General features: G+C 48.1%; 2 protein-coding genes across 5 annotated transcripts; both read right to left on the reverse strand.

Annotated features, from left to right (window-relative positions):
- Positions 1-419: 419 nt before the first annotated feature.
- LOC308575198 (SLAM family member 5-like) lies at positions 420-11,768 on the reverse strand. 4 transcript variants are annotated; one of them, XR_014002708.1, is made up of 7 exons: positions 11,092-11,766; positions 9,392-9,732; positions 8,248-8,553; positions 4,223-4,328; positions 3,888-3,973; positions 2,183-2,512; positions 423-1,527 (listed from the first exon to the last, which is right to left on the reverse strand). XR_014002708.1 is itself a non-coding variant. In XM_081173800.1 (6 exons), the coding sequence occupies exons 1-5, from the start codon at positions 11,166-11,168 to the stop codon at positions 3,892-3,894; spliced, it is 912 nt and encodes a 303-aa protein (XP_081029926.1). In that variant the 5' UTR covers positions 11,169-11,768; the 3' UTR covers positions 420-2,512; positions 3,888-3,891. The 4 variants fall into 4 exon arrangements, 3 of the variants coding, with proteins under 3 accessions (XP_081029926.1, XP_081029925.1, XP_081029927.1); XM_081173800.1 differs by having other exon boundaries at positions 420-2,512; positions 9,392-9,736; positions 11,096-11,768; XM_081173799.1 differs by having other exon boundaries at positions 420-2,512.
- A 2,064-nt stretch (positions 11,769-13,832) lies between these two features.
- LOC308575157 (SLAM family member 7-like) lies at positions 13,833-25,746 on the reverse strand. Its single transcript, XM_081173712.1, has 5 exons — positions 25,410-25,746; positions 22,432-22,812; positions 16,235-16,537; positions 15,353-15,460; positions 13,833-14,768 (listed from the first exon to the last, which is right to left on the reverse strand). The coding sequence occupies exons 1-5, from the start codon at positions 25,603-25,605 to the stop codon at positions 14,683-14,685; spliced, it is 1,074 nt and encodes a 357-aa protein (XP_081029838.1). The 5' UTR covers positions 25,606-25,746; the 3' UTR covers positions 13,833-14,682.
- Positions 25,747-26,787: the final 1,041 nt, after the last annotated feature.

Raw genomic sequence — 26,787 nt, forward strand, 5'->3', positions numbered from 1 at the left:
CGAATACTCTCTCTCTCTCTCTTTCTCTCTCTCTCTCTCTCTCTCTCTCTCTCTCTCTCTCTCTCTCTCTCTTCTATCTCTCTCTCTCTCTCTCTCTCTCACACACACACACACACACACAGAGAGAGAGAGAGAGAGAGAGAGAGCGCTTTGTGGTTGCCTGATTCATTGTTTGTGTTATGAGTGTTTCTGTTTCTCTGTCTGTCCCATTGTTAAGGATTTGTGTTAAGCGGTTGTCTGATGTGCTCGTTTGAACTGTATCTGTTAGGAACATGTGACTGCATGTGTGCAGTTTTGTGGTGGTTACAAATGAAATTGCTTAGTTTCATTTAACATTATATATATATATAATTGGGAAAGATGGGGAGGCACAAGGAGAAGGGGACGACAGAGGACAAGATGGTTGGACAGTGTTCTCAAAGCTACCAGCATGAGTTTGACCAAACTGCGGAAGGCAGTGGAAGACAGGAGTGCCTGGCGTGCTCTGGTCCAGGGGGTCATGAAGAGTCGGACATGACTAAACGACTAAACAACAACAACAACAATATATAATTCCACAAAGCAGCTTAGACCATACAAAATAAAACCAACACCAGGTTCATGACACGAAAATACAAAAAATGTTGCAGAATACAAAAAATAAAATAAAATCAAAATGCATTTCAACTAAAGTATAAACCAGTGTAAAAAGTAGGGTACATAAATAGATTGTAAAACATAACACAGATCACCAAAAGCGTATTAAGACATAAAGGCCAATAAAACCCAAAACTGTTCAAGACAGAGTGGAGCAGCACAGAGTCAACAAAAGTGGTAGATGGTATAAAACAAAATAACTTCTCCGTGAAAGACCTGGAGAAAGTCATGCATCTTGTACGTATGAAGCTATGCAGCAAAGCTATTTATCTTTTGAATTATCCTGAGACCTGCAGGTATAGGGTGGTGTACAAAATAAAATAAATAAATAAATAAATAAATAAATAAATAAATAAGGAAGGTGCTAAGGCACACTTTAGTGCGGAAGGAGTTCTGCAGTTCAGGGGCTCCCACATAGAAAGGGGCTCACCCAGACCACCACCCACTGAGCTTCTGACAGTGGTAGAACTGCCAAGTAGGAATGCAGGAAGACATCCTTTTCCTGCCTCTTCTTTATTGCCTGCACCACTGTTTCCGTTCCACTGCCGTTCATCTACTGTCTCACTGTCGCTTGCATAACATTCATAATTGCATTAAGTCGTTACGTTTTCCCACCCCAATCTTTTCAATGCAGGAGTGCAAATGAGGAAAGAACCGTAATCAATTGCAAATTGTTTGTCCTGATTATATTCACTGGATTGCTCTCCATTCCAGACATGGGACAAAGAAGTGGAAGCCAACAATTTCTTTTTCTGTCTCTGTCTCCATTGGAATTATTGGACATCCCTTCTGTCTTGAGGGCGCCCTCTGCTGACCTTAGCACCTGGGAGGGTCTGTAAGGAAGGAGACACTCTTTCAGAAATTTGGGGCCTCCGTCAGTTTCAACACTAACTGAATATAATGTATTGTGCCCAGAGACAAAGTTGTAATAATGATGATGATGATGATGATGATAATAATAATAATAATAATAATAATAATAATAATAATAATAATAATAATAATTTCCCCAGCCACTCTGGGTGGCTTCCAATCGAGCATTAAAAACAATACAGCATTAAATATTAAAAGCTTCCTTAAACAGGGCTCCCTTCAGATGACTTTTAAAAATAGGATAGCTGCTTATTTCCTTCACATCTGAAAGGAAGGCATTCTACAGGGCGGGCACCACTACCGAGAAGACCCTCTGTCTGGTTCACTGTAACCTCACTTCTTGCAATGAGGGAACCACCAGAAGGCCCTCGGAGCTGGACCTCAGTGTCTGGGCAAAACAAAGGGGGTGGAGACGCTCCTTCAGATATACTGGACCAAGGCCGTTTAGGGCTTTAAATGTCAGCACCAGCACTTTGAATTGTGCTCAGAAACATACTGGGAGCCAATGTAGGTCTTTCAAGACTGATGTTATGTGGTCTTGGCAGCCGCTTCCAGTCACCAGTCTAGCTGCCACATTCTGGATTAATTGCAGTTTCTGGGTCACCTTCAAAGGTAGCCCCACGTAGAGCGCATTGCAGTAGTCCAAGCGGGAGATAACTAGATCATGCACCACTCTGGCGAGACGGTCTGCGGGCAACCAGTTGAAACCAGTGCAGCCATTGTAAAACCCCTGTTACGAGAGCTCAAGTGCCTCAGTGTTCCTCCACAATCCTCTTAATAGGCTGACTTGGTGTTACCTGCTCAGACAAACAAACATCATAGCAACAGCTTCCCCTTTGCATTCTCTCCCCCCCTTCAATTCTTCATACAAAAGGCCTTCCTTTCTCTGTATGCCGTGTGGTTCCAGTGTTCTGGAAAGGGGGTGCTGTTGTGGACAGGAAGCAGGAGTGAGAGCAGAGAAAGGTTTCAAAAACACTCTGCACATACTCAGAGGCAATGCCCACTGTAGGAAAACAAAAACAAAATTCCTTTGTCATTCTGTGCATTATCAGGGATATGAACCTGTCTGTCATCTTCCTCTGTCTAGCTCCGTCTATCGCTCAGTTGGGTTTCCAGTTGCTCCACAACAACATTCACATGACCTCAGTGAGCATTTCAGTTTCAAATATTCTGATTATTTCTACTTTTAGTTAATTGTTCTTTTATTTAGTTACTTGATTTAGAGGGGAGCAACTGCCCCCTCCCCACCGCTATGCACATAGTTATTTATTGTTGCATTTTTTTTTTACTGCCAGAACATGAAGAAATGCTTGTGGGAATTTCTGCCTCATGTCTGACCATAAGCACTGAATGTGGGGGGTGTCATTTGCTGATTGGTCTCAGGCAACAGAGTAGCCCATAACAGCCTAACAAGGAACTCAAAGTTTAAAGAAGGTTTGTTTTTAAAAGGGTCTAGATTAAGGTTACCAGACGTCCCTGTTTCCTGGGGACAGTCCCCAGATTTACAAATCAGTCCCCATAAAAAATCCATTGAAGTTGAATGTACCAGATTCATTGGAAGAAATCTGGTAACCTTAGTTTAGATCAGCCTTTCTCAACCTGTGGGTCCCCAAATGTTGTTGAACTACAACTCCCATCACCCCTAGCTAGCAAGGCCAGAGCTCAGGGATGATGGGAGCTGTAGTCCAACAACATCTGGGGACCCACAGGTTGAGAACTGCTGGTCTAGATGGATGGTTAAATAAATAAATACTGTATTGCTTTGATCATAAGCCATTACCCTTAACATGAGATTTCTTAAATTATGGCTTCTCTAAGAGAACCAGTGTGGCAAAGTGGTTTTAGTGTCAGACTAGGACTTGGGAGGTCAGAGTTCAAATCCTCCCACTTGACCATGAACCTCACTGACTGTGTCCTTGGGGGCCAGTCATAGCCTCTCAGTGCCTTGAGGGGGGTGTTATTGGGTTATCGTTCTTATTTTGATTTTCTATTTCATTATCTTTTCTGTGAACCGGCCTGAGACCTCTGGTTATAGGGTGGTATATAAATTCTATAATAATATATAATCCACTTCACAGATTGAGTGACGAGAGGGAGAGCCACTTACTTCACCTTGAGCTCTTTGGCAAAAAAGTTGGGCTAGAAATACAATAAATGCAATAAATAAAATGAGAGCGCAACCCTTATCAATGGGTTGATTAGGAGGTAGGTGAGGTTGTGGCTTAATACTCTCACCATTTTGTAACCTGCTTTTTATTTTATTTTATTTTTTAAAAAATGTGTTAATAATTTTATAAGCATTAAGTGGCCCCCAAACAGATGAAACGCTCCCATTGCTATATCAAGTCACCTTCCTTTCAGTTCCACACTCATCTCACCTGCTCATGCCCAACTTTGGGGACGTTCCTCATTGTCTGTTGTGATGCAGGAGAGTGCTGGTTCTCTGGAATTGTGGAGGCAATTTCTGCAGAGTGTAAAATGAAACACGTTTGTTTGCTTATTAGGCAGATGTATATACTGTTCAACTTAAAATTACCCATGTAGTATATGACATTTTAAGAAACAATATATCATTCAGTATAAAAATTCAAATAATCAGCGACTATGATGACTGTGTGAAGAAATAAGAGTAACACATGCGTCAAAAGACCTCTATGACTTATATGAACAGGGAGGAAATTCCATAGTCACAGATTAACAGAGATGTTCCTACCTCTTTTTAAATATGTATTTCCTCCTCCATATTATTACAGAACATGCCAGAATTAAAATGAAGCTGATGGGAAGGCAGATCATCCACCGGAGTCTCTGCTGATTACCTGTAAGAGTCCGTTGAGATATAACACAATAGCAAAATGTAAGGTTAAGTTGGCAAAGATATACAAATTGAAATCCAACCACGGTTGGAGATGGGGTGGAGAAATAGGAACAACAATACATATGTGGTGGAGGTGTGAGGAAATTAAGAAATTGTGGATAGTAGTACACAAAAAACGGGACGTGGGTGGCGCTGTGAGTTAAACCACAGAGCCTAGGATTTGCCGATCAGAAGGTTGGCGGTTTGAATCCCCTTGACCGGGTGAGCTCCCGTTGCTCGGTCCCAGCTCCTGCCAACCTAGCAGTTCGAAAGCACGGCAAAGTGCAAGTAGATAAATAGGTACCGCTCCTGTGGGAAGGTAAACGGCGTTTCTGTGCACTGCTCTGGTTCACCAGAAGCGGCGTAGTCCTGTTGGCCACATGACCCGGAAGCTGTACGCCGGCTCCCTCGGCCAATAAAGTGAAATGAGCGTTGCAACCCCAGAGTTGGCCGCAACTGGACCTAATGGTCAGGGGTCCCTTTACCTTTACTTTACACAAAGAACTAAAGAAGATGTTGAAAATATCAATAACAAAGAAACCAGAGACATATCTCCTTGGATTGATAGATGATGAGATACCACCGGGGGGGGGGGGGTTCTATATGCAAGTACAGCTGTTAGAATAGTGATTGCTGCTAGGTGGAAATCACAAATTATACCCACAAGGAGGAATGGATTTGTAAACTAAATGAATATTTAATTTTGGCAAAATTAAATGCTATAATAAGTAATCAGTCAAATCAAAAATTAAAGAAGGAGTGGAAATGTTTTGATGAATATATGGCAAAATATTGGTCAAAAAAGTCTATGCCTAGATTAAAATGTGAATACTGGATGGAAGAAAAAACAGATGATTTGAGAAGGTTGTAGAATGCAAAGATTATTGTAAATTGTATAACGTGGAGGAAATTGAGTGGGGGCGGAGGGAAGTAGGAGGAGGGAGAAAAGAAAAATATGATGGATTGAGGAAATAGAAATGTAAATGTATGGGGGGATGGGGAGGAAATGGTGTTGGCTTTGGTACATTTGTATTGTAATGTAATATGTGAAAACCATTTTTTTAAAAAAGGAAGGGGGGATGCAAATAAATAAATAGCAAACTGTGAGGTGGGTTAGTGACTGGCTCAAGGTCACACAGTGAGCTTCATGGCCATGTAGGGATTTGAACCTGGGTCTCTCAGATCCAACACTCTAACCACTACACCACACTCACTCTATGCCAACATGTTCCATTTTTATTGACTTAATTTGAGGTTTCCCTGGGTTACTCTGGCACAGAATTTTAATCTGGCACTTGGAGCTGGGTTTCATCCTCTGCCCTCTTCTGTGGATATCAGGAAGCAATGAGATTAAAGCGGGGGAGGGGGTGACTCCAAAGCATAGCTGTCAACCGTCCCTTATTTGGCAGGAAAGTCCCTTACCCCAGCGCTGTGTCCCACTGCTATCCCTTATTGATGATGTCTCTTAAATTTCCCGGGTTTCAAAGGAAGCAGCTCCTCTCCCTCCCTCCCTCCCTGCCAGCCAGGGAGGAGGGAGGCTCCAATTTGTTGCTTGGCTGCGTTGCTCACCCAATAAGGAGTCTAAGAACGACTGGGGGGTGGAGCTTGCATGCCTTGTGCTGATCAAATCGGCCATGTTGCCTGGGGACTCGCCTTTGCTCAGCGCTTCCCAGCGGAGAGGTGACGGTGGTTTTCCTTGCTGCATCCCCTTTGCCGGGTTGCTGCGCTGTGGGAACCACCGCTTGAGGCTTCGTTTGGCTGCTGGCTGGGCTTTCTGCCTTTGGCTCGGAGGGGCTCAGAAGTTGAACATACCTGTGCTGGGGAAATCCCTTATTTTGGCTGCTGGCCCCTTATTTTCAAATCTGTAAGTTGACAGCTATGCTCCAAAGAGGCATCAGGGGAGGGGAAGGCAACCTGTGGCCCTCCCAGTGCTGTTGGACTCCAACTCCCATCATCCTCAGCAGCCAGCAGGTCAGGGATGATGGGACCTTGGGAGTCCAGCAACCTCTGGGGGACTCCACTCAGACTGCCCCTGCATTAGAGCCTCAACAGGGTTGAATCCATAGGGTTGGATTGAGAGTGAGTCAGGCTTAGAAAATAAATCTTAGTCATGGCCACCTAAAAGCTCATTGGTGTCATGGGTTTACTCTAAGGGTGACTAAAGTGCAGATTCAAACTTTATGATCGGGAGATCATCCTTTAATCTGGGATATGCATTCATCTCCATGGTAGGAATAGCCCGTAAACCAGAGTCTTGAAGATACCCGTCATAGGAAGCTGCCCTGTACTGACTCAGACCATTGGGTCTATCTAGCTTAATATGGCCTACACTGACTGGTAGAGACTCCCCAGGTTTAGGGTAGGGGACAAGACAGAAGTACTGTTTTGGGGGGACAGGGGGCAGGTGGGTGGGGGGACTCCCTGGTCCTGAATGGGACAACTGTACCCCTGAAGGATCCGGTGCGCAGCCTGGGAGTCATTTTGGACTCACAGCTGTCCGTGGAGGCACAGGTCAATTCTGTATCCAGGGCAGCTGTCTACCAGCTCCATCTGGAACGCAGGATGAGACCCTACCTGCCTGCAAACTGTCTTGCCAGAGTGACGCATGGTCTAGTTATCTCCCGCTTTGACTACTCCAATGCACTCTCCGTGGGAATACCTTTGAAGGTGACCCAGAAAATACAACTAATCCAGAATGTAGCAGCCAGACTGGTGACTGGAAACGGCAGCTGAGACCACATAACACCGGTCTTGAAAGACCTACATTCACTCCCGGTACATTTCCAAGCACAATTCAAAGTGTTGGTGCTGGCCTTTAAAGCCCTAAACGGCCTCGGTCCAGTATACCTGAAGGAGCGTCTCCACCCCCATCATTCAGCCCAGACACTGAGGTCCAGCTCCGAGGGCCTTCTGGCGGTTCTCTCACTGCAAGAAGCAAAGTTGCAGGGAACCAGGCAGAGGACCTTGTTGGTAGTGGCGCCCACCCTGTGGAACACCCTCCCACCAGATGTCAAGGGAACAAACAACTACCAGACTTTTAGAAGACATCTGAAGGCAGCCCTGTTTAGGGATGTTTTTAATGGCTGATGTTTTAATGTATTTTAAATCTTTTGTTGAAAGCTACCCAGAGTGGCTGGGGAAACGCAGGCAGATGGGTGAGATACAAATAATAGATATATTATTATTATTATTATTATTATTATTATTATTATTATTATTATTATTATTCCCAGCCCTGCCTGAAGATGTCAAAGGGATTGGACCTGAGACCTTCTTGCAAACAAAGAAGCAGGGACTCTAACACTGTAAAGGTAAAGGTAAAGGGACCCCTGACCATTAGGTTCAGTCGTGGCCGACTCTGGGGTTGCGGCGCTCATCTCGCTTTACTGGCCGAGGGAGCCGGCATACAGCTTCCGGGTCATGTGGCCAGCAGGACTAAGCCGCTTCTGGCGAACCAGAGCAGCGCACGGAAATGCCGTTTACCTTCCCGCCGGAGTGGTACCTATTTATCTACTTGCACTTTGAGGTGCTTTCGAACTGCTAAGGTCGGCAGGAGCAGGGACCGAGCAACGGGAGCTCATCCCGTCGCAGGGATTTGAACTGCCGACCTTCTGATTGGCAAGCCCTAGGCTCTATGGTTTAACCCACAGTGCCACCCGCGTCCCTCTACCACCGAGCACCGCGTAATTCTAAAAACACATCCTCTTCTTAGATTTCCAGATTCTTGTGGCTGGGAGTCCCACTCCTCAGAGACATGAATGGATCCTCCCCTGCTGCCTTTCTCTGCCCCAATATATTCACAACCCCAAGCAGTGATATTGGGGTGATGGGGTAAAGGGGTGCAATGCATCGTTTGGAGGAAGGTGCCATAAATTACTGACCTTCATCATCAGTTGGGCAGATGTTGAGCAAGCTGAAGGAAACATCCTTCTCTCCAATGGGATTTCTGATCAGGCAGGTGAAAGTGGAGTCGCTGGCGTTGGGCCACCACAACAAATGGAGACTGGTGCCATTGTCAGAGATCTGGTACCAGTCCAAGCCATCTCCTAAGTCTCTGAGAGGTTCCCCTCTTTTCCAGGAGATGTCAAATTCCCCCTTTCCAGACACCTGACATTGCAGGGTTACATCGCATATGCCTGAGCTGTTGGAGACATCTCTGGGGAGAATCTGAAGTTCTGGCACGGGCTCTATTTGAAGAGAAATGGGAAAGATGTGATGTTTGCACCTTATGCCTGTCAGAAACCGGCAAAACACTGTCAGTCCTATTCCATTATAATAAAATACAAGAGTCATGTAGTCCAGCTGCTTGCAATGCAGGCATCACAGCTACATTTAGTAGAAATCTCCTTTCTTATCATTTAAATTCATTGGTTTGGGACCTACCATCTAGAGCAGCAGAGAACAAGCTTGTTCCAGCTTCCAGCTGTGACAGCCCTTCAAATATCAGCATGGGTGTAGCCAGGGTTTTTATGGGGGGGGGACTTTTGTTAGGGGGCAGAACCAACATGATAGATCAGTTAGTTAAGTATTTCTATTGTTTTACTTTATATGTGGGGCAGCTGCCCCCTTGCCCCCACCACCTTGGCTACACCCATGACTCTCAGCCTCTTCTTCTTCTTCTTCTTCTTCTTCTTCTTCCCCCGCCCATCTGGCTGGGTTTCCCCAGGCACTCTGGGCAGCTTCCAACAAAATATTAAAATACAGTGGTCTGTTAAACATCAAAAGCTTCCCTAAACAGGGCTGCCTTCAGATGTCTTCTAAAAGTCAGATAGCTGTTTATTTCCTTGACATCTGATGGGAGGGCATTCCACCGGGCAGGCGTCACTACTGAGAAGGCCCTCTGCCTGGTTCCCTGTAGCTTTGCTTCTCGCAGGGAGGGAACCGCCAGAAGGCCCTCAGTGTCCAGGCAGAACGATGGGGGTGGAGACGCTCCTTCAGGCTAAAGACACCCACCTCCCTCAACCTTCCCCTTTATCATCTGTGTAGCTCTCCTCTGCATTCAGGATAGGGAAAGTAGTTACTTACCATAAACAGTGAGGCTGAAACTCTGTTCTTGAAACTGTGCCTTAGTAAACCAGATGCGAGCATTGTATATCCCACCATCATCCAACTCCAGGTCTTTGATCCTCAGTGTTGTCTCATTCACCATGTCTAGCCGTTGTCCAAACCGGTCAGTGGGACTTGGGTGCTCCAGTTTCCCGTGGCTGAATTCCCCCAGCCAATAGCCCAGGCCACCGCTTAGCGGGTAAAAGTCCCATTCCATTTTCTCCACTGTTACTGCTGAAGATACATTTACAGGAAACAAGACTGATTCTCCCATGAGTCCGTTCACCTGATATATTGGATTATCCATTCCATGACTTAAACTTCCTATTTGGGGTGGGTGAGAGAGGGGGGAAATAGGTGAGGAAATACTGAAATAGCTTTGAGCCAATTTGGAAGATAAAAAAGACCGAGAGCTACCTTGCATGTCTACTCAGAAGCAAGCCCTAGTGAATCTAATGGGCTTACTCTGCGGCAACTGGGTTTAGGATCACCCCTTCCACATTGCAGTTACCCTGGAATAAAAACTACCAAGTTTAAAACAGAAGACATGCTTTAAGTTCAATTTTGGTGGTGGTGGTTTAGACCCCTCTGATGTGATTAGCCTTGAAATAACCCTTCTATTCCTGGTGGAAGGGCAGTGAGAGGACTGGGAAGAGATAGCTAGAACTGTGTTGCAATTAGGCTCTGGGAAGACATATCTTGGATACATTGGGAAGCTGCTCTAAATTAAGGTTACCAGACATTCCCATTTCCTGGGGACAGTCCCTGGATTTACAAATCCATTCCCTGACAAAATCTATTGAAGTTGAAAAGTGTCCCCAGATTCATTGAAAGAGATCTGGTAACCTTACTCTAAATCCTATTTTTGGGAGGGTTAGGGATGGAAGAGGGCCCTTTGCAGGCAAATATACAGACATACACCCCACACATATACTATAGCATGGGTAGGCAAACTTAGGCCCGGGGGCTGGATCCGGCCCAATCGCAGTCTCAATCCAGCCTGCAGATGGTTCGGGAATCAGTGTGTTTTTACATGAGTAGAATGTGTCCTTTTATTTAAAATGCATTTCTGGGTTATTTGTGGGGCATAGGAATCCGTTCATTCCCCCCCCAAAAAAAATCCGGCCCCCCACAAGGTCTGAGGGACAGTGGACTGGCCCCCTGCTGAGAAAGTTTGCTGACCCCTGCACTATAGTAATGACCTGTGGGGTACAATGCAGCTTATTGGGGGGTAGGTTCCCAGGGCATGGGGTGGAGCCTTTTTTGAGCAAGTGCCCCTATACCTTCTGAGAACTCTGATTCAGACTAGAAGCTTGAAGCATTTGAGGAAGAGAACTTTGAATGGGAGGAAGTGGGGGGTGAGATTATGGAGCAGAGCCACCCCTTCCTTGCTCCCCACATATCCTGAGGAGGCAGGAGACCCAGAGGCTGCTTCTTTCCTGCCCAGGGGGAATGAGCGGGGCACAGAGGAGCTATTCCAGAAAGCGGGAGGACATAGAAGGAGATGCCTACTTGGTGATGCTTGCAATGAGAAAGTGGTTCACCAAGAGGAAAGCTTATGCTCAACACTAGCTAAGAGAAATGGCACCAGCCTCCCCTTGGTCAATTATTTCCCCTTCACAAAAGCCTGCATTCTCCCCCCGGACATTTGCAAAGAGTTCCCTCCCTCTCCCAAGGACTTACCAAATGAAGTACAGATCCATGGAGTGAAGAGCAGGATGACCAGGAGGCTTCTGCTCGGGACTTCCACAATCATTTTGGCCAGGAGCGAAGAGAGCTTTGTTTTCAGTCCAGTGCCTTTCGTACAAGGGCTTGCGAACACTTCCTCTTGTCCTGCGCCTAGAAAGTCGGGGTCTCAGCGGTTTCCCACTTGCGCGCTCCTTTCCCAGGTAATTCCCACTCTATAGCTCTAAATCAGAACAAACTGCGATCCCCAGGAACCCCGATTGTTGCTTGCCCCGATTGAGTGCTCAGGCGCAGTCTTTCTTCTCCTCTAGAAGATGAGAGCCTGGTAAGGTCCAAAAGAGTCTTCTGATGCTACTTCTTGCAGTAAGAAATTGTGCCATTTGCACGCCCGGAGTTATCAGTGGCACCAGTTCAGCCTGAGCCAGGCTTTTAAAACCGCGAGGCCACATCACAACTTGAGTCAGACGTTTTATGCATTTATCATAGAACAGGGGATTTAAAAAATATCCCGCGTGCAGGGCTGGCCCGTGACTCTTTGCCCCTAGAAATAAATCCATGCCCCCTCCCGCCGCAAATTCCTGCCTCCCACAGTGGCTGGCCACTCACTACCCAGTGCTCAGCGCTAGAAGATGTTCTCTGCCGCCGTCTCCTGTTCCTCGTCCGCTGCGCCCAGGACATATTAAAAGCGAGGTACGGTAATTTGAGCAGTGGCGTAGCGTGGGTTGTCAGCACCCGGGGCAAGGCAAGTAATTTGCACCCCCTAACCAGTGGATTTGCGCCCCCTAACCCGTGATTTGCGCCCCCTAACCCTAACCCCCAGATGTTGCGCCCGGTGCGGCCGGCCCCCCCTGCACCCCCCACGCTACGCCACTGAATTTGAGACAGAACGAAAGCGGGCAGCGAGGAGGCGAGGCTGCTGCTGCTGGACCGGGATACCGGCGCTGGGCTAAATCCGAGACCCCCCGAAAAATCCTCCCTTCCCCCTCAGCGCATTTCCCCCTCCCAGGCAGGACTTGGAGAAGCCTCTTCAGGATTAATGGTGGGTGGGGCAGAACCTCAGTCAAGTATTTGTATTGATTTACTTATTTGGGGGGCAGCTGCCCCCCTTGGCTACACCCACGCCCGCTTTCCAGACGGTGTTTTTATTTTCCTTCTCCATTCCCGCTCTTGCTTTCCAGATCCTGGTCTCTCTCCATCTCTTCCCGATCCGACCTTCCTCTGGATTTTGCTCCCCAACCCCCTTTTCTTTCCTCTGCATTTCCTCGCCGGTCTCTCTCGTCTTCGTTTGCATCTCATCTTTCTTTCTGTCTTTCCTCCTTTCCTCTCTCCTCTGCTTCCCCTCTTCCCCCTTCTGTTTTGCTTAACCCTTTTCGTCCCCCTTTTCTCTCCCGCCTGTCGCTTTCTAGCGCCTCCCATTTCCCTTTTATACACGCGCGCAGCTGCCTGAATGAATTTTTTAGTGTCACTATGCAAGTCCCACGACAGCGTTTCACTCCGCCACGGAGATTTGTGCGCTCGGCGGAATTTTCTTGAACGCGTCTGCTGCATTAGTCAGTCTGCGTTCAGTCTTGCCTGCTGGATTCCATTGTCTCCTTGCCTGGAAGCCACCCAGAGAAAATACTTCCATTGCTAATAAATCCAGTAAGTTACGTCTCTCTCTTCTCCATGGTTTTATGTATGTGCATATATTTTTCTTTAATGTGAAGGTCCCTTGGAGACCTTTGGGTGACAAGCAACCAGCAAGATAAATAAATAAATAAGATGATAAGAAATTAGCTTAAAATTTTGCTCTGCTTTTATTAGAACACGATGTTTTGAGACACAGCTTCAAAACAGCAATCACCAGCCTTGATCAAAAACAGTGTGAGGCGGATCAGACATAAGGGCTCCTTCTAAGAATTTAGTGGCTCCACTCTGAGACCCTTTCCCCTCTTCTTTTAGTTATGGGGTATAGCTTAAAAAATAAAATAAAATGCTTACTACCAAAGAAAACTGTAAGCAAAAATTGGGCTGTTGCTTTTTTAAAGCGAATGCCTTCAGATCAATATAGAAGGCTGCTGTTTTGATGGGGTTCTGTCAAGAATATTGCCCGCTGTTCAGTCCTGAAACTTCTCTCTCAGTCTGGATAGTATTCAACAAAACTCCACAAAGCTCTCTTACGTAGATTTATTGAAGATAATCAAAGCACATGTTGAAATATTACTCACATTCCAATAAGCTGTTCTTTGGCTGTGAATGAAGATGGTTAGAAATATTTTATGAAGTTCTCTATGGAGTTCTGTAAGAACAAATGAGTTTGCGTATGCAAGAACTAGACTGAAACTAGATTGCAAAGAGGGAAGGGAAGTTTCTTTCCCTCTGGTCAGAGCCAACAGAAACTAGAATATATCCCAACCTGCCTTGATGTCTAAAGAGGGGGCAAAGGCAGTATATTTTCTTAAAAGGGCAGCATTGTTATTCCTTCTAACTAATGCTAATACACAGATTTGCTATCACTAAATAACTGACACCCATCAAATCCTAGCCTACTTTCAAGATATAGAGAATATCTACTGTACATGAAGGCAGATAATTTGATACATAGGAATTTGCACTTAAGCACTCTGTCATGGAATTCTATTCAATATTGATCCAGAATATTCCAGCGTATAGTTAGCAGAGTGAAAACTAAAACACATTGCAGATTTCCAAAAAATAGACCAGAGAATATAGATATAGATATATAGATATGTAGATATATACACACACTTTTATTAATTTTTTAAACATATCATTTCCAACAGTCATTTAACATACATTCTTATCTTATACAATATTTTAGACTTCCGTCAACTACCTCTGAAGATTTTCCATTCTTTATCACTTAATCTGAATTTCTTAATTTCTCTATTACTTTTAATTGTCCTTAATTAATATTCTCTTCATAGTCTTCCTTGCAATATTTTGCATAATCCTCCTTAGAAAACTTCTTGCAGTCCTACTAACTTATAGTAAGTCTAAACCTTAACCCTATATACATAATACCACATCAGAAAATAAGATAGAAATGAAGCGTCTGGCCTTATTATTATAATCAGTATGACCTTGACAGAAAGAGATAATAGAGCTAGTTGAAGCGAGCTATGCTTAGCTTCTCTGAAGGAATAACCCAAACATCATGAACCTCCTGCTTGTTTCTTTCACATAGAGAAGCTTCCAGAACCCTCTTAATTAATTAGAACAGGAAAGATCACTCCCCTCCTGCAGGTTGCAGCAACTTGTATTCTGAAGCATTATTACCTTTGACCACGGAGGCAGAGCATAGTCATCACGGCTAGTAGCCAACCACTCCTCTCAGATGATTTGAATCATAGAACTGAAGAGTAGGAAGGGATCTTGAGGGTCATCTGGCCCAACCCCCTGCAATGGTGTTTCGAGGTGAGTGGATAAATGAACTGTTCCAGAGCATTCTGGCTGGGGAAAAAAAAAGAAGCCCTGACTACTCCTAGTAGTACTAACAAATGTTAAAAAATAATGCCATAGTATTACGTGACTTCGAAACATCTTACCTGGTCCTCCAGCCTTCCTTACTGTGCATGCTCATCTCAGTTGGTCATCACCACCTTTTGGAGGTCTCCTCTGAGGAAGGGCGCAGGAGAGCTCTCTTGAGCTTGCATCGCGGAAGCAGCATCTACAGCGCAGAACATAAAACCTGCTGTTCATCTCACAGCACTGGCCAATCTCTGCCTCATAATAATAATAATAATAATAATAATAATAATAATAACAACAACAACAACAACAACAATAATAATAATGTATTTATACCCTGCCCACTCTGGGCGGCTTCCAACAAAATATTAAAATACAGTAATGCATCAAACATTAAAAGCTTCTCTAAACAGGGCTGCCTTCAGATGTCTTCTAAAAGTCAGATAGTTTATTTCTTTGACATCTGGTGGGAGGGCATTCCACAGGGTGGGCACCACCACCAAGAAGGCCCTATGCCTGGTTCCCTGTAACTTGGCTTCTCACAGGGAGGGGACCTCCAGAAGGCCTTCGGTGCTGCACCTCAGTGTCCGGGCAGAACGATGGGGGTGGAGATGCTCCTTCAGGTCTACTGGGCCGAGGTCATTTAGAGCTTTCAAGGTCAGCACCAACACTTTGAATCATGCTCGGAAACATACTCTCAAGAGGAGCAAGGGAGAGGCAGGCACACATTTGGCAGTCAGCCTCAATCCCAGGTGATTAAGGAGATTAACAGAGATGGTTTACCTTTCTTCTTTCCTAACATTTTCTTCTTCCATATCATTGTCAAACATGCAGAAGTTCCAACAGCACAGACGAGAAGCGGCAGGATCCCCCAGTACTTTTGTTGTCCACCTGCAACAAGCAATAAGAGGCTCTTGGAATGAACTGCAACAACAGCCACCAAAGGGACCTCCTCTATGTGACTAAGAGAAGCAGAACAAATACCGCATTTACATGAATCGAATGAGCCATTGAAACTATTGCTCCCCTCAATTTTCAAAACCTTGAAACCCAAAAAGTATTTGCTGGCAAATGTCAATGTACCATCAAATCTAATATGCACCCTAATTTTCATGACGTAAATTGGCAAAAAAGAGAGATATACATTACAAAGGTAAAGGACCCCTGGCAGTTAAGTCCAGTCGCAGACTGGGGTTGCGGCGCTCATCTTGCTTTTCTGGCTGAGGGAGCTGACGTTTGTCTGAAGACAGTTTTTCCGGGTCATGTGATTCACTGTAGCAGGAATAGCAAGCAAAGCACTTGAGTCCTGCTGGGGATTCTGGGAGTCCCATTGCAGGGAGTAGATGCTCTAAGAATGGCATGGCTCTTCAGATATCATTGCTGATTTCATTTTTGTGGGTCCCAGGGCACAGCCTAGGAATCAAAGAAGAAATCAAAGAAGCAGGATATCTTAGTTGGTAGAGCACGAGACTCTTAATCAGAGGAGCAGCAACTCATAGGGTCAAGCATAGTCTGCAAGCAGAGCTGTGTTGGCCCAAACCTGCTAATAAGCTCACAAGGAAGGTGGAGTGTTTGCTTATACAATCCCTGTCTTGAGGGACTGCCTGAGTATTCACCACTCCAAGCAGAACCAGTGGGTTATGAAAGGGATGATACATTTCTTACCTTCCCCACTTGCACAAATTTTGAGCAAGTCAAATGAGGCACGGTTTCGATCAACAGGATTGCTGACCAGGCAAGTGAATGTGGAGTCAGAAGAGCTTTTTTGCCAGGAGACATGGAGATTCCTTCCATTGTCAGAAAGCCAGTACTTATCCAAACCTCCTACTAAGACCCTGGAGGGATTCCCTCTTTTCCAGGAGATATTGTACTCCTCCTTTACAGGTGCATGACACTGTAAGGACACATTGCAGCCTTCTGGAGTCTTGGATTCTACTTTATGGTGTATCCATGGTCTTGGCACTGGCTCTGTTTTAACAGAAATGAAAGTGATAGGTGTCAGGGATGTGGCTGAATCGAATGCCTAGGAAGAGTCTGACTCTGGAGATGAAGGAATGCAGTACAGAGGGAGCAGGAGTGGGTTAGTTCGGCACCACTTCATCAAGAATTCCCATAACTCGCAGGCAGAGGGAGGGGAGGAGATAGATGATATTGAGGGGGTTGCTATGCAACCAGGAGGCAAGCAACGTTTAGAGTGATCTTTGTTTTATAGTGAGGGGAAAGTTCACCCACCTCTTCCCCAAACGAGAAGAGCTGGAAATATTAAAATGCAACAGAAGTACAAGGGAGGAAGGACTGGACTTTGGCACCCTTCATGTTGCGATAGGGCGGAGACTCAGAGTGACCAAATCGTAGCAAAGAGCGGCAGGCTCGGAGCCATGCTTAGCATGTTAATTGTAAATAAACGTACCATAAAACTGCCAGAGACTCATGAATTCTTATCGGGGCTTCCTTGTCTGCCTGAGATCATTACATTAGGAATTTGTGCCCCACATGCCTTTCGGAAACTGTAGGGCAGGGGTGGGGACCTTTGGGCCCAGAGACCAAATATGTCCCTCCAAGCATCTCTATCTGGCTCTCAGGACTCTCTCCCAGAGTCCTATCCCAGAGCCGCATATCTTTCCCAGACATACTCCCCTCATGGCCTTGATTCACACCCTTTTTGAGTTCTTTGGTCTGGCTCAAAAGTATTATTGAATCTTGATGATGCTCCTTGCTTCCTGGATGGAGGATGGGGGTTGCACACATGTGAAGAAACTAGCATATTGTAGAACAGTTACGTTGAGACTCAATGTTCCACATGTTAGTTTCTGTTTGCCACTGTGCAGTCGGAGGGCAATTTCGGAAGATGAGCTTTATCAGCTCGGTCGAACAGAGATTCCAACACCACACACTTATTTCCTCTGATTTTGTGCCCCACTGGCATGTGGCCCCATGAATGTTGCCTAGGTGAGAATGTGGCTGTGATGGCCTGGGAATCGGATTCAGAGGCTGAACCTGAGGATTCCCAGCCTGCACAGGAGTTCCCGCCTCCAGAGCCTGCTGAACCGGGGCTGAGGCTTGAACCTGAAGGGCCCTCACCTGTGCCGGATCCTCAGGAGCAGACACCAGCTGAATCCACTCTGGCTCCAGAGGTGAGGGAGGACCCATTGACTGTAGGTGCGCCTCACTCAGCCCTGTCAGGGGAAGGTGAGGCTGCCTCTGGGTCCAGTAACCCTCCAGCCTCTCCTGAGCTGCAGAGGCTCAGGGCAGAGAGGCGGAGGGAACTAAGTTCTCTCAGGAGGAGTGCTCACCTTAAGGCCAGGAGAGGCGAGTCACCTGTGGGCCGGGACCGCCCTAGGCCTCAGAGGAGATAAAGGCCAGTCAGCCCAGTCCCAGGTTGCGGGAGCAACATCGTTGGAAACCTGTTCCTGCCAGCACCCTGATCTGCTCTTCCAGAGTTCCTGACCATGCCCGGCTCCTTGCCTTGGACCCCGCTTCGCCCTTGACGGACAGCCTCCAGACCCTCAACCCAGGACTGGACTCAGACCACGCCGCACGGTACCCTCACCCGGGACCAGCACAGTTTGCTCCCGCCACACCTGCACTCCCCCTTCGTTGGGGTGCTTTCAGGAAGAACCAGAAGCCATGGCTGACCATGCGGCTGAGCTGGGGGCATTGGCCCAGGAAAACCAGGCCTTGACCCACACCGTGCAGCAGCTTAGCAACGCAGTTACGGCGCTTCAGCAGCTTTTGGACACCTTACTAGCTCCTGGTGCCTAGGCCCTGGTTTCTGGCAAGTACCCAGTGGCCCTGCCAGAGAAATTTGATGGGTCCCCAGCCAGCTTTCCCATGTTCCTTGCCCAGGCCAAGCTGTACATTCAGGGGCGAGCTCGGAATTTTCCTGACGATCACACCAAGGTGCACTTCTTGATCAGCTTGCTTAAGGACCAGGCAGCCAAATGGGCTTTGCCGCTGCGCTGGCAAGACTCTCCTTTGCTGACAGACTATGTGGGGTTTTGTAACCACTTGGAGACTGCATTTGGCAACCCTCTGAAGGGGTAATTTGTCAGTTGAAACAGGACAAGTCCACAGCCTGTGTCTCTACTGCGGTGGGAGTGGACATTACGCCCGATCCTGTCCCGAGAAGATGCCGGCCGCAGAGAAACCGCCAACCCTGGTAGCCAAAGGCCCTGGCTACCTGGCTACCTGGGGTCCCAAACCGTTCCGGTGTGCCTATACCCCCTGGCAGGTCCTGGATTCTCACCCATGCTCTGGTGGATTCATTGCCGCCCATCATCAGGTGCTACTCCAGGATAAGTCGGAACTGGTACAGGTGGAGGCAATTGACGGTTGGCTCCTGCGCTCGGGCACCGTTACTCAGGAGACACAGCCCTTGGTTCTGTGTCACCAGCAGCACCGGGAGTTGCAAACTTTGGACATTGCTACCATGCCCCGGTTTCCCCTGGTGCTCGGGATGGACTGTTAATCGGACTGTGCACTTCCCAGACCCAGACCCATGCTCGGTCCGAGATGCTAGTGGCCACCCCCCCCCCACTGGGGAGGCTGCTTCAACGCTTCCTGCTGTTTACCATGACTACCAAGATGTATTCGAGGAACGGGGGGCAGACCAGCTGCCACCCTATCGGTCTTTCAACTGCGGCATAGACCTCCATCCCGGGGCACCCCTGCCTGTGAGTCGCCTGTACTCTCTTGCGGAGCTGGAGTGCGAAGCGTTGCACGACTTCCTTCACAAGAACCTGGAGCGTGGGTTCATTCGGCCTTCCACCTCGCCCACTGCCGCTCCATGTGTTCCAGGACTTGCTAGACAAGTTCGTGGTGGTGTACCTAGATTACATTCTGATTTTCTCCCGCGACTCGGCTCACCACGAGGGTCATGTCCGGACCATGCTGCAGCGCTTGTGGGAGAACCACCTGTATGCAAAGCTCAGCAAGTGCGAGTTCCATCAGAGGTCGGTAGACTTCCTTGGTCACCGACTCTCTCCAGATGGGGTGCAGATGGATCTTGGGAAGGTGGCTGTGGTTCGGGAGTGAGCGGCACCCCGGAACCGCAAGGACCTACAGCAGTTCCTGGGGTTTGCCAACTATTACCAGACCTTCATTGCAGACTATGCTCATCACATCACCCCGTTGACCCGACTGCTGCGCCCCAAGACGCCATTTGCCTGGGACAAGGAGGCAGAGGAGGCATTTCAGGGGTTGAAAGCCTGTTTCCAGAGGGCACCAATTCTGCAGCATCCTGATCCCTCTCGGCCCTTCGTGGTGGAGACCGACGCCTCCAGCACGACACTAGGTGCCGTCTTGTCCTAGCAGCATGGACCGAATGTGCCACTGTTACCCTGCACCTACTATTCCCGCCAGCTCCTTCCAGTGGAGTGTACCTATACCGTGTGGGAGCGCGAACTACTGGCCATCAACGTGGCCTTTGAGGTCTGGCGCCATCATCTTGAGGGGCCACGACACCCGGTGATAGTGAGAACCGACCACCAGAACCTGGAGTAACTCCAAACCACCCGCAAGTTAAATCAAAGGCAGAGCCGACGGGTGCTGTTCTTCACTCAGTTCCAGTTCTGGATCCGCTACATCCCTAGCTCTCCAAACCAGAAGGAAGATGGCCTGTCCCGGAAACCCAAAGACGTCGCAGACACGGTACAGCAAGCAGTACCAACCACAATTTTGCCACCGGCCGCATTCCTGGCTACTCAGGAGGCTGAGCCACTGCAGGCTCGAGTGCGGAAACAGCAAAGGGTCGACGCTTGGGCTCAAGAACGACTCCAGGAACTGGCCGAAGGGTCATATGCCCCCAGTATCCGGGGCTGGTCATGCACCAGGGCCTACTGCTGCACCACGGTCGCCTGTACATCCCGCCAGGGCCACTGCGGGCTGAGGTTCTCCTGATGACCCATGATGCCCCAGCAGCAGGACACTTTGAGCGGTATCGGACCACCCATCTGGTAAGCCGGGAGTTTTGGTGGCCCCGCCTGAAGGCTGACGTGGCTCACTACGTCGCTGGTTGTGATGTCTGCCGGCGGGCCAAGGGCCCTACCGGGCGACCTCCCGGTCTACTCCAGCCGTTGCCAGTTCCACCACGTCCTTGGCACATGGTCTCGCTGGACTTTGTGGTGGACTTACCCCCGTCTCGTGGCTGTACCTGCCTCCTGGTTTTCTCAGACCATTTCACTAAGATGGTGCACTGTGCCTCCTGCCCATCTGTACCCACGGCTAAGGAAACCGCTCAACTATACCTTCAGCATGTCTTCCGCCTGCATGGCCTACCTGAACGTGTGGTGTCCAACCGGGGCATCCAGTTTACATTCCGTTTCTGGCGAGCGTTGCACCAGACCCTCGGGACAGAGGTCTGTCTATCGTCAGCCTACCACCCACAGACCGATGGCCAGACGGAAAGGGCAAACGTGGTGCTGGAGCAGTACCTCCGGTGTTACCACAGCTTCCAGCAGGATGACTGGGTCAACCACCTAGCATTGGCAGAGTTCGCTTACAACAACACGGTGAATGCGTCCACCCAGCAGACCCCGTTCCAGGCCAGTTATGGTTACCATTCACGGTTGTTCCCAGATGTGCTGCCAGCAACCGCAGTCCCTTGCAGTGACAGAGTGGCTTCAGGAGCTCCAGTCTCAGCAACAACTATTGATGGAGCAACTGCGCCAGGCTAAGGAGGCATACAAGGCCCAGGCCGACCGCCACCGCCAGGTGGGGCCGGAGCTCCACGTCAGTGGCCTGGTATGGCTCTCCACTCGCCACCTCCACCCCTCTCGACCTTCGCAGAAGCTGGACGCCCGCTACACCAGCCCATTTCCTATCATGGACCAGGTCTCGCCTGTGTCATTCCGTCTCCGGTTACCCTCAACCCTGAAGGTTCACCCGGTATTCCACAGGTCCCTACTGAGTCCAGTGACCTCGCCCGATGAGTTCCACCCAAACCATCCCCGACTGCAGCCAGTTTTGGTTCAGGGGGAGCCCGAGTACGAGGTGGAGCGCATTCTGGACTCACGATACCGCAGGGGAAAGCTCCAATATCTTATAGACTGGAAAGGGTATGGGCCTGAGGACTGATCCTGGGAACCAGCAGCCAATGTCCACGCACCTGCCTGCCTCCGAGATTTCCATGAGGTGTACCCCAGCAAGCTGGGTCCAGACCCTCGATTGAGGGGGGGCTGGGAGGGGGGATGGTGTGATGGCCTGGGAATCTGATTCAGAGGCCGAACTGGAGGAATCCCAGCCTGCACAGGAGTCCTCGCCTCCAGGGCCGGCTGAACTGGGGCAGGGCCTTGATTCTGAAGTGCCTGGACCTGTGCTGGATCCTCAGGAGCAGGCACCAGGTGAATCCACTCTGGCTCCAGAGGTGGTTGAGGACTCAGTGCCTACAGGTGAGTCTCCCCCTGGGTCCAGTAACCCTTCAGCCTCTCCTGAGCTGCAGAGGCTCAGGGCAGAGAGGCGAAGGGAGCTGGTTTCTCCCAGGAGGAGTGCTCGCCTTAAGGCCAGGGGAGGCGGGTCTCCTGGGGGCCGGGGCCGCCCCTGGCCTCAGAGAAGATAAAGGCCAGTCAGCCCGGTCCCAGGTTGCGGGAGCAACGTCGTTGAAGAGCTGTTTCGGCCAGCACCCAGTCCGGTTCCCCCAGAGTTCCTGTCCTTGCCCGGCTCCTCGCTGTGGACCCCGCTTCGCCCGTGGAGGACTGTCTGCCGACCCTCGACTCAGGTCCTGGACCTCGCCCCACGGTAACCTCCCCCCTGGACCAGCACAGTGGCCCTCAGGCTGAAAAAGGTTCCTCATCATATTTCATGATCTTCCCATTCTATGCTCAGCTCCACTACGAACTGACAGAGATGGTGAAATTATTACTTGCCATAAACAGTGAGGATGAAGTGGTGTTCTTGGAACTGTGCAGCATTAAACCAGGCACGAGCTTCATACAGCCCACCATGCTCCATTGACAGGTTCTTGATCCTCAGCGTGGTCTCATCAACCATTGCCAAGTTCTTGATCCTCAATGTGACGGCATCCCCAGTTTCCATCTGTTGTTCATACTGGCTCCTGAAATTTGACTGATCCAGTTTTCCATCCCTGAACTCACCAAGCTGGTATGGATTCCCAGATGTGGGGTGGAAGGCCCATTCAATTTTGACAATTTTTTTTGCTTGGGATGCATTTAAAGAAAGGAATACTGATCCTCCCAGGATCCCATTCACATGATAGGTCGGATCCTCTGCTGCTTGACTCAAAGTGCCTATTGGGGCAGGGGAGGAGGGGAAAGATGAACAAGGACATGGGTTAGCACCAATCACTCCTCACTCTCATCACCACCATTGTCTGAGCCAGAGGAAGAGCTGAGTGAGCTACAATGGTAGAGAATGTTAGTATTCCTGCTCTGTTATTGCAGTCATGGGATTGTTGTCTATTACATGACGGTACATGTTTTGACTCCACAGAGTGGGAAGTGACGGAGACAGGATGTTTGTGTTACTGTGTTCCGTGAAGTGTGACTATTGTCCTTTGTTTTTTCCTCTTCGCTGTCTGATGCTAGAGAGAGAATGAGTCATGTTGCAGTGCTCCATGTGTGTTTATATGTAAATAAATTAGATTAGCCAAAATGCTGAGTTGCTGAGGTCTGTTACGCAAACTGTGCAGACTCTGCGGATCCCTAAAGTGCCGATGTCTGTTGGCATCGGTCGCTGTGATGTTCGGGCTGAAGAAAGCTTTTAAAGCTCCTGAACGAACGACCAGGAGGGAGCAAAACATGCCAGTCAGGCATGTGTCTCTGCCAGGGTCCTGCTCGAGTGTAGGCTGATCTCCTGACAGAGAAATGGGTGGGGGAGGAGGATTTATTGGTTTCTTTTGTCCTTGTTTTTATTATGCATTTTGTGATCTTAACTTGTAAAAATGCAAACTGACCGTTTTGCCCTGAGGTCTTCAGATGAAGGGCAGTAAACAAATTACTATTATCATTACTATTATTATAGTAATAATACGGGACCGCCTCTCCTGGTATGTCCCACAGAGGAACTTACGATCTGCAAACAAAAACATCTTGGAAGTCCCAGGCCACAGAGAGGTTAGGCTGGCCTCAACCAGAGCCAGGGCTTTTTCGGCCGTGGGCCCGATCTGGTGGAACACTCTGTCACAAGAGACCAGGGCCCTGCGGGACTTGACATCTTTCCACAGGGCCTGCAAGACGGAGCTGTTCCGCCAGGCCTTTGGTCAGGGCACAGCCTGACTCCCTCCTTTGGCAATCTTCACAGAACTCTAGCCCAATGGTTGCCATCAATTTGATTTGAAGTAACTTTTTAATGAAATGATTTTAAAATGTTGCCTTATTTTATTGTTGTTAGCCATCCTGAGCCCGGCTTCAGCTGGTGAGGGTGGGGTATAAATTATTATTATTATTATTAGTAGTAGTAGTAGTAGTAGTAGTAGTAGTAGTATTAATTATTATTATTATTATTATTAGGCCCCATGCTGGTATATGCACTCTCAGCAGAAGCCCAAATGTCCTGTTTCCACAGGTCCAGGCTGGCAAGAATCCACAGCAAAGGCCACAAGCCCACAGTTCAGATAAGGAGGAACAGGCAAGGTTAAGAGTAGCCCACAGTCTGGTTGAAGTGAAGCAACTGAGGCAAAGGCACAGACAAGATGTACTGCAAGATCTGGCCACACCGAGGCAGCAGTTCAGGCAAGAACATGGGCAAAGGCACAGCTAAGAGGCATGGCCACAGGGAGGCAGTGCAGGAAAAGATCAAGGTTGGAAGGGAAGCGTCTTTTCAGCAGCTCTCTCTGCCTCCTCTTGAGGGTTTTAAGGCAGAGTTGCCAGAACTCCCATCCAGGCACTGTTGAGGTCCTCCTCATAAATAGCCCTTTACTCAAAAGGAGCCCTGCTCTGCAGCCAAGCACTCCAAGGCATGCAGAAGGTGGGGACGGGTCACCTTTTTGTTATTCCCTTCCAGGACTGTCCCGCCTCTCTGGAGGCTGAGTCAGATTAGTCCCTTCTACTGACTGTGATGATCTTATTCTGCCTCTTAAGATTCCATCACTCCCAGGGGCTTAGGGGCTGTTCTGCCTCCTCTTCATCGTTTCTTCTTTGACGGTCCCAGGTCCTGCTTGAACTTTGTTCTGGGATATTCCTGAGTGCTAGAAATTTCTGGGGGCTCCAGATCACGCTCATCCAAATGCTTCTTGGAACAAGGGTTGTCTAGTACTGTATCCACAGGACACCAAATATGCTGATGCTGAGGAGCTCATTCCAGGCATCCTGCCCAATGACTCCCAAGAACTTAAAATAGATTCATAGAGTCATAGATTGGACTCATCTAGTCCAACCCCCTGCAATGCAGGAATCTCAGCTAAAGAATCCCTGGTAGATGGCCACACAACATCTACTTTAAAACCTTGAATGAAGCAGAGCCCACAACTGTCACAGAGTTCTTCCTAATGTTTAGTTATATAAATTATAACTGGCTTATAATTGAAGCCTACATCAAAAGGCAATGTGTCCTTGTCCACTGTTCCCTTTTTAATTTGTACAAATGACCACAATCAGAGGGATGTTCAGCAGCGATTAGGCATCACAGCACACTCTAAAAGTTGTTCCCAACAATGCGAGGAAGGGGATGCAGGATCTCTTCAAGAGCACAGTTTTGTGGGGAGGGGTTCAGTCACAGAGAGGGTTTTATCAGTGAGCCATGCTTTGCAATTCCATGCAAATAAGCAACAGGGAACCAGTAACGAACTTTATCATTGTCAATTATTTACCCCTTTGGAACAAAACAGACTTACAATGTTTCTATATATTGAGAGGCTTGAGGGCTGTACAAGTCCTGAAGGACTTACCAAAGGAAGAGAAGATTAACAGCTTGAATACCAGAAGGATCTTGAGGCTTCTGCACGTGTCTTCATTAACTTTTCTGTCTGATTGTGGAGGGAGACTCAGGTATGGCTGCTGGTGAGAAAAGAGCAGAGTTGATCTTCTCAGCTTGCAGACTGATATTTGGCCTCTGACATCCTGGCAACAACACAAAGCAGACATCGGTAATGTCAGCAATAAGCAGCTACAATTATCTTTAGTTCTCTCTGAGAGTGATTCTTGCTCTTTCCTCTCTTCTTGCACATTTCTGTGTGCTCTGGCTTCTGTCAAAGTGTTTCTGTTGTGCCAGTAGTGGTTTAGTTCTTCTGGCCACATGACCCGGAAAGCTGTCTGGACAAACGCCAGCTCCTTCGGCCTGAAAGTGAGATGAGCACCATAACCCCATAGTCACCTTTGAGTGGATTTAACCATCCAGGGGTCCTTTACCTTTGTTACCTTTAGTTCTCTCTAAGAGTAATTCTTACTCGGCCGTTACCATTTTTTGAAATGTTGGCACCACATTTATAAGCTGGACAGAAACACACCAACACCCCCCCCCATGAGGGATAGGATAGGGCATACCGGGCTCAAATTTCTCAATGGTATTTTTACTCTCTGCCTGTCACATTTTAGTTATTTTTAGTGCTGTTTCTTGGAAGGAGGCGTCAATGACTTACCTGTGACCTATGAACTTACCTGTAACTGTATCTGATGTACCTCCTTTTAATGATGCTCTTGTCAGGCAGACCACGTGGAGATAGTAAACATTCTGATTTTCCTTTTTTCTGGATTCTCCTCCCTCCTGTGTCCTGAGTGGGAACCCTCTTGCAATACTTTCCCCTTTTCAAATAATAAGGATCAGTCTTACTAGCCGCCTTGCTCTTGTACTCTGGTTGGCCTCCATTTCTTTCCCTCCAACCAATAGAGACCTTTCAAAGGACTTTACAGGCCTCTGGAAACCTCATACGGGAGCTAGAGGATTTTCTTAAAACAGACTAACCACAAAATAGTATTTAAAAAAAGAGATATGCTTTAGTTATTTTGTTAAGATCAACAAGCTTTTTCCCTGAGATATTTATTGTTTACTTCTTCAATAACTACCAGTCTTTAACAGCAACTACCTGTGAAATGCGGGACGCGGGTGGTGCTGTGGTCTAAAGCACAGAGCCTAGGGCTTGCCGATCGGAAGGTTGGCGGTTCGAATCCCCGCCATGGGGTGAGCTCCCATTGCTCAGTCCCTGCTCCTGCCCACCTAGCAGTTTGGAAGCACCTCAAAGTGCAAGTAGATAAAGAGGTACCACTCCGGCAGGAAGGTAAACAGCATTTCTGTGCACTGCTCTGGTTTCACCAGAAGTGGCTTAGTCA

Source organism: Podarcis bocagei (genome assembly GCF_964188305.1).
Source record: "Podarcis bocagei genome assembly, chromosome: 16".
In the NCBI taxonomy this organism is placed as follows: domain Eukaryota; kingdom Metazoa; phylum Chordata; class Lepidosauria; order Squamata; family Lacertidae; genus Podarcis; species Podarcis bocagei.

What these genes read in the sequence shown, in the direction of transcription:
- LOC308575198 (XM_081173800.1), bottom strand. Translation starts at nt 11,168, where the DNA reads ATGATTGTGGAAGTCCCGAGCAGAAGCCTCCTGGTCATCCTGCTCTTC. An exon ending in ATGGATCTGTACTTCATTTG is followed by an intron (nt 9,737 to 11,095) that starts GTAAGTCCTTGG and finishes CACCCCAAATAG; the next exon opens with GAAGTTTAAGTCATGGAATG. An exon ending in TTTCAGCCTCACTGTTTATG is followed by an intron (nt 8,554 to 9,391) that starts GTAAGTAACTAC and finishes CTCTTCAAATAG; the next exon opens with AGCCCGTGCCAGAACTTCAG.
- LOC308575157 (XM_081173712.1), bottom strand. Translation starts at nt 25,605, where the DNA reads ATGTCTGCTTTGTGTTGTTGCCAGGATGTCAGAGGCCAAATATCAGTC. An exon ending in CTTCATCCTCACTGTTTATG is followed by an intron (nt 16,538 to 22,431) that starts GCAAGTAATAAT and finishes CTGTTAAAACAG; the next exon opens with AGCCAGTGCCAAGACCATGG. An exon ending in AATGTTAGGAAAGAAGAAAG is followed by an intron (nt 14,769 to 15,352) that starts GTAAACCATCTC and finishes TCTGCGCTGTAG; the next exon opens with ATGCTGCTTCCGCGATGCAA.